The 15473-nt window shown below is 43.9% G+C and overlaps 1 protein-coding gene across 1 annotated transcript in view; it reads right to left on the bottom strand.

Annotated features, from left to right (window-relative positions):
• Positions 1-15473, bottom strand: part of BAIAP2L2 (BAR/IMD domain containing adaptor protein 2 like 2) — a 141601-nt gene that overhangs the window by 24477 nt on the left and 101651 nt on the right. Inside the window, exons 8-10 of the mRNA XM_073644288.1 lie at positions 14501-14566; positions 8152-8263; positions 7843-8068 (exon numbers count right to left, since the gene is read on the bottom strand). Of these exons, the coding sequence (XP_073500389.1) occupies positions 7843-8068; positions 8152-8263; positions 14501-14566 (404 nt within the window). The remainder of the gene's footprint in view (positions 1-7842; positions 8069-8151; positions 8264-14500; positions 14567-15473) is intronic.

The raw sequence follows: 15473 nt of genomic DNA, 5'->3' as shown, positions 1-15473 counted from the left end.
CACGTTGTCTTTGCATTTCTTGCCGCGCCAGCACTACCAGTACTGGGACGCCCAGCACTACAACCCCCTCCATCTACGCTCACTGCCCTGGGGCTACACTCTTCCCGTGGAGAGTTACACTACCTCAGCTGCACACACCATCAGCCTCAGTGGACTGCCTCGCAGCGGCGGTTCATGATAGCCGCAATCCACGGGTGGCGTAGTCGGACATTACCTAAAACTTATAAAGGACTGCTACTGGTCTGACCACCCTGAGCCACGGGACCGGGTCGCCACTACTACTCCCAGCATTGCCCTGAAGTCCGGTCCCGGGTGCCCCATGGCCCAGGGGGCGAGTCATGTGCGCTGCTGATAGGCTGACAGACTGCACCTCCCCACTGTAAATGCGGGAAAGAGAAAAAAAAATGGAGATCTTCATTATTCCTGCAGAGATTCATCCCCTGCCCCTCCCCCCACCCCGCTGTACACTCAAACTGTGTATTAACATTAATTATCAGCATTACTGTGAAAAAATCCAGTTACGATTTTGGTGCACGAACAGTTATCGAACATAACCTCGAACAGCCGGATTTTTTTCAAATCGTTCGGGTTCGTCGAACGGCTCGAACACCGCCCAAAACAGCTCGAATTTGAGATTGGCGAACAGTTCGATTCGAACCGCTCATCTCTAATTATTACTAGAGGAGTAGTAAAACTGCAGCCAGGTAGTCTAACCATGCCCCCACCAATGATTGACAGCTTTCTGCCTATGCACAGTGTACTTAGAAAGCTGCCAATCAGTGATGTGGGCGGGGTTATACAGAGTCAGCATTCACAGAACTGCTAGATCTGCAGCAAATAAAACATCACTGGAATCAAGGTTTCTACCCCTACATTATGCTGCTCTCAGAAGGGGTAGCCAAAACCCAGTGACAGATATTCCCTAAAATGTTAGCTCGAAAAAGGCAGCTTGCAGCTGAACTTCTTTATTAGAGATGAGCGGTGTTCGACTAGAACTGTTCGCCAATCTCAAATTCGAGCTGTTTTGGGCGGTGTTCGAGTTGTTCGACGAACCCGAACGATTTGCAAAAAATTCGGCTGTTCGAGGTTATGTTCGATAACTGTTCGTGCACCAAAAGCGTGTCCTGCATGTCTGGCGCTATTTAGAGCACCAATCATGCAGGGATTGTCTGCCACTCACTGTAATGCCACAGCCATGGTGGTTGTGGCATTACAGTGATTGCCCAAATCGATGGGAACAGTGCTCACAGTGAAACATGAAAAGCCGGCAATTCATCAGCGGCATACACCGGTACCCGAGAATTTAGAACAGAAAGAATAGAGCTTCACACATAGATTAGATAGATAGAAACATGTCAGTCACATATATATGAAGTACAGTGACAGTGTTGCTTACTGTACTTGTCATTTAGTGTAAAGGATTTATCAAAAAAAATAATAGTGTTTTCATGCACCGTCTCTTTAAAAAAGCCGGCCGGCAATTCAGCATCTGTACCCGACAATTTATAACAGACAGAATAGAGCTTCACACATAGATTAGATAGATAGAAACATGTCAGTCACATATATATGAAGTACAGTGACAGTGTTGATTACTGTACTTGTCATTTAGTGTAAAGGATTTATTAAAAAAAATAATAGTGTTTTCATGCACCGTCTCTTTAAAAAAGCCGGCCAGCAATTCAGCATCTGTACCCAACAATTTAGAATAGAAGAAATAGAGAATCACACATAGATTAGGTAGATAGAAACATGTCAGTCACATATATATGAAGTACAGTAACAGTGTTGCTTACTGTACTTGTCATTTAGTATAAAGGATTTATTAAAAAAAATAATAGTGTTTTCATGCACTGTCTCTTTAAAAAAGCCGGCCGGCAATTCAGCATCTGTACCCGACAATTTAGAATAGAAGGAATAGAGAATCACACATAGATTAGATAGATAGAAACAGGTCAGTCACATATATATGAAGTACAGTGACAGTGTTGCTTACTGTACTTGTCATTTAGTGTAAAGGATTTATTAAAAAAAAATAATAGTGTTTTCATGCACCGTCTCTTTAAAAAAGCCGGCCGGCAATTCAGCATCTGTACCCGACAATTTAGAATAGAAGGAATAGAGAATCACACATAGATTAGATAGATAGAAACATGTCAGTCACATATATATGAAGTACAGTGACAGTGTTGATTACTGTACTTGTCATTTAGTGTTAAAATAAAGGATTTATTTAAAAAAAAATTGGCGTGGGGTTCCCCTTAATTTTAGTCTCTAGCGGAGGTTAAGCAGACTGCTGGGGCAGATGTTTGAAGCCTGGGAAGGGGGTAATGCCCACGGAGCTTCCCAGGCTACTAATATCAGCCCCCAGCGGAATACCTAGCCTTTACTAGCTATTAAAATGGGGGACCCCCCAAAAAAATGACGTGGGGTCCCCCCTATTTTAATAGCTAGCAAAGGCTAGGCAGACAGCTGGGGGCTGATATTAATAGCCCAGGAAGGGAGCCATGAATATTGGCCCCCTCCCAGGCTAGAAACACCAGCCGTCAGCCGCCCCAGAAATGGCGCATCCTTAGAATGCGCCAATTCTGGCACTTAGCCTTGCTCTTCCCACTGCCCTGTAGCGGTGGCAGTGGGGTAATAGGGTTGGGGTTGATGTCAGCTTATAATGCCAGCTGACATCAAGCCCAGGTTAGTAATGGAGAGGCGTCTATAAGACACCCCCATTACTAACCCCATAGTCAAAGTTAAAAGAAAACACAAACACCCAGAATAAAGTCCTTTAATTGAAATAAAGACACATTCCTTTATTGTTCTAAATTAAACCATACTTACCGTCACGCCCATTCCAGCTGAAGCCAACGATCTCCTGCAATAAAAGAAAAATAATAAAGCAACCTCATCCTTACCTTTCCATGGTTCCCACGACAGCTTCAGCTCTGCTACATCGAGATAACAGGCTGGACCGCAGCAGAACGCCGCCATCCAGCCTGTCATCCCGCAGACACTGAGAAGCGCAGGCATTCTTGCGCTCTGCAGTGTCTGGCTGTGACGGCATACAGATGAGCCGAGGTCATGTCCAATGAACTCAGCTCACCTCATGCACGTCACTGACAGCGTGGGAGAATTCTCCTGCACTCAGCACTTCAGCGTGAGAATTCTCCCACGCTGTCAGTGACGTACATGAGGTCAGCTGAGTTCATTGGACATGAATGAGCTCACCTCATGCACGTCACTGACAGCGTGGGAGAATTCTCACGCTGTAGCGCTGAGTGCAGGAGAATTTTCCCACGCTGTCAGTGACGTGCATGAGGTGAGCTGAGATCATTGGACATGAATGAGCTCACCTCATGCACGTCACTGACAGCGTGGGAAAATTCTCCTGCACTCAGCGCTTCAGCGTGAGAATTTTCCCACGCTGTCAGTGACGTGCATGAGGTGAGCTCATTCATGTCCAATGAACTCAGCTGACCTCATGTACGTCACTGACAGCGTGGGAGAATTCTCACGCTGAAGTGCTGAGTGCAGGAGAATTCTCCCACGCTGTCAGTGACGTGCATGAGGTGAGCCGAGTTCATTGGACATGAACTTGTCTCATCTTTATGCCGTCACAGCCAGACACTGCAGAGCGCAAGCAAGCCTGCGCTTCTCAGTGTCCACGGGATGACAGGCTGGATGGCAGCTTTCTGCTGCGGTCCAGCCTGTCATCTCGATGTAGCAGAGCTGAAGCTGTCCTGGGAACCATGGAAAGGTAAGGATGATGTTGGTTTATTATTTTACTTTTATTGCAGAAGACATTGGCTTCAGCTGGAATGGGCGTGATGGTAAGTATGGTTTAATTTAGAACAATAAAGAATTGTGTGTTTATTTCAATTAAAGGACTTTATTCTGGGTGTTTGTGTTTTTTTAAATACTTTACTAGAAATTCATGGTGGTCATGTCTAATATTGGCGTGACCCCATCAATTTCGGGCTTAGGGCCAGCTGATAATGCCAAGCTGGCCTTAACCCCTTTATTACCCAGTGAGCCACCGCACCAGGGCCCTGGATGAGTTGGGTACAGCGCCAGAAGATGGCGCTTCTATGAACGCGCCATTTTCCGGGGTGGCTGCGGACTGCAATTTGCAGCGGGTGGGGCCCAGAAAGCTTGGGCCTCCCTGCGCTGCGGATTCCAGCTCCCAGCTGCCTAGTTGTACCTGGCTGGGCACAAAAATAGGGCGAAGCCCCACGCATTTTTTTTTTAAATTATTTCATGAAATTCATGGAATAATTAAGAAAAAAAGGGCTTCCCTATATTGTTGTGTCCAACCAGGTACAAATAGGCAGCTGGTGGTTGGGGGCAGCCCGTCCCTGCCTGCTGTACCTGGCTGGACACAAATATAGTGCGAAGCCCCACGTCAATTTTTTTTTAATTATTTCATGAAATAATTTTTTTAAAAAAGGGCTTCCCTATATTGTTGTGTCTGGCCAGGTACAAATAGGCAGCTGGTGGTTGGGGGAAGCCCGTTCCTGCCTGCTGTACCTGACTGGACACAAATATAGGGCGAAGCCCCACGTCAATTTTTTTTAAATTATTTCAGGAAATTCATGAAATAATGAAAAAAAAATTGATGTGGGGCTTCGCCCTATATTTGTGTCCAGTCAGGTACAGCAGGCAGGAACGGGCTGCTCCCAACCACCAGCTGCCTATTTGTACCTAGCCGGACACAACAATATAGGGAAGCCCTTTTTTTCTTAATTATTCCATGAATTTCATGAATCTAAAAAAAAAATGCGTGGAGCTACGCCCTATTTTTGTGTCCAGCCAGGTACAACTAGGCAGCTGGGGGCTGGAATCTGCAGCGCAGGGAGGCCCAAGCTTTCTGGGCCCCACCCGCTGCAAATTGCAGTCCGCAGCCGCCCCGGAAAATGGCGCGTTCATAGAAGCGCCATCTTCTGGCGCTGTACCCAACTCATCCAGGGCCCTGGTGCGGTGGCTCACTGGGTAATAAAGGGGTTAAGGCCAGCTTGGCATTATCAGCTGGCCCTAAGCCCGAAATTCATGGGGTCACGCCAATATTAGACATGACCACCATGAATTTCTAGTAAAGTATTTAAAAAAAACACAACACCCAGAAAAAAGTCCTTTAATTGAAATAAACACACAATTCTTTATTGTTCTAAATTAAACCATACTTACCATCACGCCCATTCCAGCTGAAGCCAACGATCTCCTGCAATAAAAGAAAAATAATAAAGCAACATCATCCTTACCTTTCCATGGCTCCCACGACAGCTTCAGCTCTGCTACATCGAGATGACAGGCTGGACCGCAGCAGAACGCTGCCATCCAGCCTGTCATCCCGCAGACACTGAGAAGCGCAGGCTTGCTTGCGCTACTCAGTGTCTGGCTGTGACGGCATCCAGATGAGCCGAGGTCACGTCCAATGAACTCGGCGCACCTCATGCACGTCACTGACAGCGTGGGAAAATTCTCACGCTGAAGCGCTGAGTGCAGGAGAATTTTCCCACGCTGTCAGTGACGTACATGAGGTGAGCCGAGTTCATTGTCGGCTCATCTGGATGCCGTCACAGTCAGACACTGAGGAGCGCAAGCATGCCTGCGCTTCTCAGTGTCCGCGGGATGACAGGCTGGATGGCAGCGTTCTGCTGCGGTCCAGCCTGTCATCTCGATGTAGCAGAGCTGGAGCTGTCCTGGGAACCATGGAAAGGTAAGGATGAGGTTGCTTTATTATTTTTCTTTTATTGCAGGAGATCGTTGGCTTCAGCTGGAATGGGCGTGATGGAAAGTATGGTTTAATTTAGAACAATAAAGAATTGTGTCTTTATTTCAATTAAAGGACTTTATTCTGGGTGTTTGTGTTTTTTTTTTAACTTTGACTATGGGGTTAGTAATGGGGGTGTCTTATAGACGCCTCTCCATTACTAACCTGGGCTTGATGTCAGCTGGCATTATAAGCTGACATCAACCCCAACCCTATTACCCCCTGCCACCGCACCAGGGCAGCGTGGAAGAGCGAGGCTAAGTGCCAGAATTGGCGCATCCTATGGATGCGCCATTTCTGGGGCGGCTGACGGCTGGTGTTTCTAGCCTGGGAGGGGGCCAATATTCATGGCTCCCTTCCTGGGCTATTAATATCAGCCCCCAGCTGTCTGCCTAGCCTTTGCTAGCTATTAAATTAGGGGGGACCCCACGTCATTTTTTTGGGGGGGTCCTCCATTTTAATAGCTAGTAAAGGCTAGGTATTCAGCTGGGGGCTGATATTAGTAGCCTGGGAAGCTCCGTGGGTATTACCCCCTTCCCAGGCTTCAAACATCTGCCCCAGCCGTCTGCTTAACCTCCGCTAGAGACTAAAATTACGGGGAATCCCACGCCAATTTTTTTTAATAATAAATCCTTTATTTTAATACTAAATGACAAGTACAGTAACCAACACTATCACTGTACTTATTATATATGTGACTGACATGTTTCTATCTATCTAATCTATGTGTGAAGCTCTATTCTGTCTGTTATAAATTGTTGGGTACAGATGCTGAATTGCCGGCCGGCTTTCTTAAAGAGACGGTGCATGAAAACACTATTATTTTTTTTGATAAATCCTTTACACTAAATGACAATTACAGTAAGCAACACTGTCACTGTACTTCATATATATGTGACTGACATGTTTCTATCTATCTAATCTATGTGTGATTCTCTATTCCTTCTATTCTAAATTGTCGGGTACAGATGCTGAATTGCCGGCCGGCTTTTTTAAAGAGACGGTGCATGAAAACACTATTATTTTTTTTAATAAATCCTTTGCAGTAAATGACAAGTACAGTAAGCAAGACTGTCACTGTACTTCATATATATGTGACTGACATGTTTCTATCTATCTAATCTATGTGTGAAGCTCTATTCTGTCTGTTATAAATTGTCGGGTACCGCTGCTGAATTGCCGGCCGGCTTTTTTAAAGAGACGGTGCACGAAAACACTATTATATTTTTTAATAAATCCTTTACACTAAATGACAAGTACAGTAAGCAACACCGTCACTGTACTTCATATATATGTGACTGACATGTTTCTATCTATCTAATCTATGTGTGATGCTCTATTCCTTCATGTCTAAATTGTCGGGTACCGGTGTATGCCGCTGCTGAATTGCCGGCCGGCTTTTTTAAAGAAAGCGTCTTCTGAGCAGTTTGTCAGCTTTTGGACACCTTTGAAGGTGTTTTCTATGTGTTCCTATGTGTTTTTGTTTGCCTGCCATTGGTTTTAACGGTGTTCGACGGTGTTCTAAGGTGTTCGACGAACAGTTCGACGAACAGTTCCTCGAACATCCCGGTGTTCGACGAACCGAACCGAACCCGAACACTACGGGGGTGGCTCAACACTATTCTTTATAACTTTTCAATGATGATGCAATAAAGAAAGTTTTGGAAATATCCGATGCCCATTTTGTGTTCCTGAATTGAGTGACCGGGTGGAGAGTCACTTCCAAGAAACATGGAGTTACAATCGTGGTTCAAGGATTCCAATTTCTATCTGGCAAAATAGCAGTCAGCAACTTTGGAGGCCCACCGCTGTAATCCCACCAAGAGGTTCCACATTTGAAGTTTATGAATCTGCCATTAAGCCAAGTGCTGAACTCCGCTATCTTCATCAGTCCATAGACTTGGAATGGAGAGGCAGCGCACATGCTCAACTGTTGCTACATTGAAACAGGGAACACGTGTCCATCAGAACAAAATGTAATCATGTTATCATTTCTACAGCTGTTAGATCAGTAATTGAGGTGAGGACTACGATACATAAAATGGACCTATGTACATTGTTGCTTAAACCTAACTTACGTGGAGAGAGCATCGAGTTTTCCATACAGCCAACCATTACGAGCTTCTGACACCAGTAAAGTGATCACATTGCCTTTTGAAAACTGCAGCATGGTAGGATTTCCTCCTGGTTTATGGTCTACAATGGCCTGGACCTTCCTATTTCCAGCATTTGCTGCTGCTGCAACTGCAGCTACTGCTACCTCACCAAAGGAATTAGAACGAGAACGAGTACTGCCTAAAGTTCCTAAAAGAAATGGAATAAAAAAAAACTATTTAATATGTTCAGGGAGAGAAGAATAAGGCCAGAAATGAAAGTGTTTGTCCTACCATTAGACGGTGTCCTACGCAGTCCTCTCGTAGTATGTTCAACAGGGCCTCTCATATTATTCTGCTCTTGACGACTGACCATGGATACAACATCGACTACAGATCTCGGTGTCTGAATGATAAATAAAAATGTATTTGGGATTATTGGCCATTAAAAGGGAACTTGTCATGTTCCCAAACACTATTAACCTGTAGATATAGGGTTGACCTGTAGGTCAATAGTGTTACAAAGCCATCCAGCCACCTTACTGAAATCATAGCCCCCTGGGAGAAAATGAGCTTTATATCTCTTGGGAGCCCCCGGCTTTCAAAGTACAGATGCCTGGTGCACCTTCCGTGTGGCTAAACATTTAAGTGCAGCTTCCCACCTATTTATTTTATCTCTATCTCCACCCACCCCCTCTTCTTTGATTGACAGCTCCGACTTTATAAAGACAGAAAAGGGCGGAGATAGATGGAAAGCAAGTTGGTGGGAAGGAATATTCTGTGCTTACAAAACCTCCTTTCCGTCACAGAGGCATGCTCAGAGCATCGGCAGTCACCGCTCGGTACACAGTGAGTGGCGGCTGTAAGCATGCCCCATCACTTTGATTGACAGCTCCTTCTATGCAGAGCATGTTACCATTCAAAGATGCCGGGTGTGCTTACAGTCGCTACTCACAATGCTGTAATCCGTGTCTGTAGAAGGAGACGCCTCTATGACTGAAAGCCAGTGGTCCCGGGAAGAAACATTTTCTCTTGGTAACGGCACTTTTAGTAAGGCGGACAAACAGCATTATTGAGCTAAATACTTGCAGATTAACCCTATATCTGCAGGTAAATCGTGTTTGTGGACATGACAGGTTCCTTGTAATATTTAGGTAGTACATACAAAAATAAACATTTCGTAAGGCAATTCTTCATTTTTTAAATGATGTACTTTTAGAATATATTCACAAATATTAGACTTGCCAATGACTTCTCACGCAGATTTGCACACAGTAAATCCCCAGTGTATTACATTGACAGCTAAATCTTATCTATGCATTGCAGAAAATTTAGTTGCAAAATTGAAACATGGCGTGGATTCTAAAATATGCAGTTTATTAATTTTAATTCTGCCAATGCAAAAAGTGAATTCTGCAGCAAATCTGCACCAAAATCTGCAGTGGCATCTGCATATAACATACAAATTATGATACAGGTACTTTGTGGAAAAATCCACAGCAAATGTGTCAAGTGTAAAAATGACTATCAATGTCAACTGGAATACAAATTATTTAGACATTGCAAATCTAGTAAATACAGGAAAGACTTCAAGTATAATATTTCACTGGCGCCGCAGACTGTGTTCACATCTCCACTTATCCTTTCAGTTTGCTCATTCTGTTTAGAACAGATAAATAGAATTAGGATACTGAGCAATTCTTTGTCAAGCTGAAGCAGAGGGGTCCCATTGATTTATAGTGGCATGAGAAAGTATTCACTCCCTTGGCTTTTTACCTATTTTGTAACATTGCAACCTGTGTTTAAATATTTTTGTAATCCGATTTGCGTGTGATGCATCATCACTAACTAGTCTAAGTTGGTGAAGTGAAGTGAGAAAAATATAGGTAAAAATGTAATTTATGGGATAAAATAAATTAAAATTGGCATGTGCATATGTATTCACCCCTTTTGCTATGAAGCCCCTAAAGATTTCTGGTGCAAGCAATTCCCTTCATAAGTCACATGGTTAGTGAAAGGAAGTCCACCTGTGTGCAATCTAAGTGTCACATGGTCTGTCAGTATATACACTTTACCTTTTCTGAAAGGTCACAGAGACTGCAACACCATAAAGCAAGAGGCACCACTAACCAAACAACACCATGAAGACCAAGGAGATCTCCAAACAAGACAGGGACATAGTTGTTGAGAAGTACAAGTCAGGGTTGGGTTATAAAAAAAAAATATCCTAATCTCTGATGATCCCCCGGAGCACCATCAAATCCATTATCATCAAATAGAAAGAACATGGTATCACAACAAATCTGCCAAGAGAGGGCCGCCCACCAAAACTCTCAGCCTGGGCAAGGATGGCATTAATCAGAGAGTCAGCACAGAGACCAAAGGTAACCCTGAAGGAGCTGCAGAGTTCCCAAGCAAAGACTGGAGTATCTGTCCATACAACCACAATAAGCTGTACACTCCATAGAGGTGGCCTTTATGGAAGAGTAGGCAGATAAAAGCCTTTACTTATACGCGGGCCACGAACCGAGGAGTGCCTGGAGGGGCGTGACTAGGGGCCTCGCCAGATCCGACCACACGGCGGCTTAATAGACTCCGTGGTCCGAGGAGGGACGTGGGAGGTGGCCCAGATGCTACTCCAGGTCAGACCCCAGTCACAGCTGTTGACCCACACCAGGGAATGCAGGAACGGGCAGGTTAGGCTGGTATGCAGACAGGTGGGTACTGGCAGACACGGCTGGTATGCAGACAGGTGGGTACTGGCAGGCACGGCTGGTATGCAGACAGGTGGGTACTGGCAGGCACAGCAGGTATGCAGACAGGCGGGTACTGGCAGGCACGGCACGTATGCAGACAGGCCGATACTGGCAGGTAGGAAAGCAGGCTGAATAGGGACCAGTACAGACTGGGATACAGGAACAGAGCCGCTGGTGTGGTGGACAAGCAGAGCAGAACCGCAGGCATGGAGGACAAGCAGAGCAGAACCGCAGGCGCGGAGGACAAGCAGAGCAGAGCAGCACCACAGGCGCGGAGGACAAGCAGAGCAGAGCAGAACAGCAGGCGCAGAGGACAAGCAGAGCAGAACCGCAGGCACGGAGGACAAGCAGAGCAGAACCACAGGCGCGGAGGACAAGTGGAGCGGGGCGGAACCGCAGGCGTGGAGGACAAGCGGAGTAGAGCAGAGCGGAACCGCAGGTGCAGAGGATGAGCAGATCAGAGCGGAACCGCAGGTGCGGAGGACGAGCGGAGCAGAGCGGAACCGCAGGTGCGGATGACAAGAGGAGAAGAGCCAAGCGGAACCGCAGGTGCAGGCAGACAGGACAGGGCTCTGTTCACATGGAACAGACTGGGAAACACAGGAAGATAGGGAGAACATAATAGGTAAATACGGAGGCAGGGAAACGGGACAAGCAGAACCAGATACACACAAGGTACTTGCAATGAAGTAGAGAGTGGACACAAAACTCACAAACAGAAGTACAGAGACAACGGGTTGGAGTTAGGTGCAGGTTCAGACACTGCAGGAAAAGGAAAGGATCGGACATAGAGACAAACAGGTAACGCGTAGGGCACAGTTCAGACAGGAACTGAACCTGGAACAAGATACAGGAACGAGCCTGGGAACTCAGCCCCCTGGGTGGCAGAATCAGACAAGATACAGGACAGGACCTGGCAACTCAGCTGCACAGAACACACTGAAAGAAAGCGTTTTTCAGGCACCTCCTACTGGGTGGAGGGGGTTTAAGTATCCAGTGACTCACAGCAATAGGCTGGGGACGCATTAGGACTGCGCACACTGTAACTTTAAGAATCAGGAAGTAACAGCGCCGCCTCCCTAAGCAATCAGACAAGAGACATGCACACAGCAAGTAATGGAGCAAAGTGTGCAGACTGGACTGATAGGTAAGTTGGCAGTCTTGCATGGTGGGACATGGTAAGCCATGCCAGCACGCCGCCAGGGATGTTACAGGCTTGTTTTGAGTTTGCCAAAAGACACGTGGGAGACTCCCCCAATGTATGAAGGAAGCTGCAGTGGTCAGATGATACCAAAATTGAACTTTTTGGCCACCAAGGTAAACGCTATGTCTGGCACCAAACCAACACAGCTCTTTACCCAAAAAACACCATCCCCACAGTGAAACATTGTGATGGCAGCATCATGCTGTGGGTATGTTTTTTCGCAGAAATAAGGGGGGATATTCTTGAACAAAATCTGTTTTAGTCTGTCAGTGATTTTTGAGTCTGGGATGGAGGTTAACCTTCCAACATATTGCTTCCAACATACAGCAAACTGCTAAAGCAACACTCGAGTGGTTTAAGGGGAAACGTGTAAATGTTTTGGAGTGGCTTAAGCAAAACCCAGATCTTAATCCAATTGAGAATCTATAGTCAGACTTGAAGATTGCTGTTAACTATCTAACTTGAAGGAGATGGAGCAGTTTTGCCTTGAGGAATGGGCAAAAATGCCAGTGGCAAGATGTGGAAAGCTCATGGAGACTTATCCAAAGCGACCTGGTGCTGTAATTGCCGAAAAGGAGGCTCTATCAAGTACTGACGTTAGGGAAGTGAATAGTTATGCACACTGAAGTTTTTAGTTATTTTGTCCTATTTGTTGTTTGCTTCACAATAAAAAGAAAACCAAATATTTACAATTGTAGCCATGTTCTTTACATCAACTGATGCAAACCCTCAAAAAAAAAAACAAACAGTGAAATTCCAGGTTGCGAGGTAGCAAAACATGAAAAATGCCAAGTGGAGTGAATACTTTTGCAAGCCACGGTATATGAGATCAGTTTTGTTTCTCTTTGTGGTCTATTTTTGTAATGGAAGAAAAAAATTAGTCATTCGAGACTTTTTGTTATGGTCCAAAAAAATTACACCAAACAGAAACCAGATGGAACCATTATAAATCAAAGTTTCTGTTTGAAATAGCAATGCACAGGATCCTAATTCCATTTATTCTGTTCCGTTTGTCTGTTTTAAACAGAACAGACAAAAGACAAACATAAATGGACATGTGAACAGTGCGAAAGGATACCTATTTAGAGCCTTTTAAAGGGGATCTGTCATCAGATTTCACAACACATTCTGCATATATGCATCATGTAGCCAAATCAGTTCTCATACTTTGCACTGATGAGGGCCAACAGCCCAAAACACCGTGTCTACAAATTGAGATTCTGATTTGGCTTTTATCTTAAGTCATATTGCACGACTCGTTAAAGTGTTGATTGTGACTTGTAGGATTGCTGCTTCCAATAGGTGGTGAGGTAGAGTTCAAGTCCTCTTTTTCTCTGAAGAGTCAATCTGCAAATGCATATATTATTTAACTTGATCTCTTAAACCTGATGAGCCCAGTGTACTGTATGCCAAAATGGCTGTATATGATTATGTTCCCACAATGAGTTTTTGGTGAGATTTTGATGCCATAAATTTTCGCTGCGCAAAAAACACAGCATATTACAGTTCCAGTAAAGGGGAGGTGAATAATAGAAATCTCCTGCCCAGTTTTTTTTTACGTAGTGTAACCTGGCCTACCATGCGTTTTTTAAATGAGCAAAATGTCAATTCCTTTTGCAGTTATGCTGAGTTTTATGTGGGGATTTTCCCAATAGATTGGATTATAGGTGGAAAATCCACTGGTAAAAAATACATAAGCGTTTTTAGTGTGTAATCACGTAATTTTTTATTTTTACATGCGTTTTATTGTGTGTTTGATGCTGCCGTGTTTGTCTCTTATTGGTATGTCATGTTTAAAAGCTGCTCTGTTTTTGATGCTTCCTGGTGTCATAGTTAATATTTTATATCTTGCTTTGATTATCATTTAAGGGCCATTCCATCAAAACTGAAGATTGCCACAATTTTTTTTAAATTATTCATTTTATAACTTTAACCTCACTGATTAAAAGTTAAATGTACATATTTTTTATTACATCAATTATATTACACCTTTTTTAACATACTGGCCTAGTTAATGGGAGTATTCTTGCACTAAAAGCAACAATTTCAGTTATTTTTTGTAGCTTACATATCCTTTTGCGGTAATGTACTATAACTTTCTCTTCTGTGGGTACAAGAAAACCTCTGTCTTGGTACCTGAGACCAGACAAGCCTTGTACACTTGCAGACATGGAGGTGTATGTTCTTGTCTTCAATGCATCGTTCCTAATTTGGCCAACGCTGGCAGATCTGGAGATCCCTTGTGTCTCACCCCAATTTAGCTCTTTCAGTAAAGGGGTTTCCACGACACTGGTATTGTGTGTTTTTTTTCATGTGTAGTTTAGATGTGTTTTTTCCGCAGCAGAAACACAATAAAAACGCTTATTAATTTTTTACCTGTGGATTTTCCGCATCTAAAACAATTCTATGGGGAAAATCTGCACATAAAAATCAGCATACCCACAAGAGAAATTGACATGTTGAGGATTTAAAAAACATACTGTAGGTCAGTATACACAGCAAAAAAAAAAGCATGGGGATGAGATTTCTATAAATCCAATCCACTTTGCTGAAGCTGTGTTTTTTGGGCAGCAAAAATACACAGTGTTAAAAACTCTCAAAAACCTCACGGGAAGTTCATCTGAAATGGGCTTGGGCTAGTCATTTGCTGACCCGATGTATAATTTTGAGAAGCTGAACCCACCTGAGCTCTGCTTGCATCAATCTGTTCTTTCCAATTAGACAATCGTACGTTAAGCACACCATGAGCCTAAAACACAAAGCAAACACCCCATTAATACATCTGAAACTATCATTACATCTGGATGAAAACAACTTTAATGCCATAGTGTCAATGAACATGAGATATTCATGAGGAATCGAGTTCAACCTGGCCTACAGAAGTTTTGTTTGACCTACAGTACTGTACAAAAGATTTAGGCAGGTGTGGAAAACATGCTGCAAAGTAAGAATGCTTTTAAATATAGAAATGTTGGCAGTTTCTTTTTATCAATTAACAAAATTCAAAATGAATAAACAAAAGAGAAATCTAGATGAAATCAATATTTGGTCTCACCACCCATAACTTTGGTATCGTAGACCCCTCAGTAGTCAAACCCGACTTCATACACCCCTTACTTTACGTTTCCTTCATCCCAACCAACCCCTCCCTTCAATAAAATTCTTACACTTTAGGTTGGATAATTTGGCCACAGCATCCTTTATTATAACAAATACATTACAACTTTAACAGCTTAGCCATATAATAAACTTTGTAAGGACCTTGGAGCTACAAAATCATACAATGATTCCAAAACAATCCAATAAACCGTAATTACTTCTAGCCATGATCCACAGGCTCATGAGCACCATAACCCAAACTGTTTCTTTCCAATAACAGATACCCAGGGACCCAACATTCTCTTGCCGTAAGTAAAAAAAAAAAATCCCCAGACCAACTAAAAAAAGTTACCAATTTAGAACCAACCTCAAAGACCTCACCAAGCGCCACAACCACAATGAGAGCACTTTGATCACCTCAAATGCTTGAGTACCCCCTTTCACGCAAGCGCATGGTCCATTCAATGCCCTCTTGCCTGGCCAAAGACCACAAATCAATACCCAAGACAATTAGATGTACCCGATCTGGCAACCAAAACTTGTCATCTTCATGTTCC

This window comes from Phyllobates terribilis, unplaced genomic scaffold, assembly GCF_046119375.1.
Source record: "Phyllobates terribilis strain yellow unplaced genomic scaffold, ASM4611937v1 Scaffold_8__6_contigs__length_399053987, whole genome shotgun sequence".
Taxonomy (NCBI): domain Eukaryota; kingdom Metazoa; phylum Chordata; class Amphibia; order Anura; family Dendrobatidae; genus Phyllobates; species Phyllobates terribilis.
The sequence above is the reverse complement of the archived record's forward strand: the minus strand, read 5'-3'. Positions and strand labels throughout refer to the sequence as shown.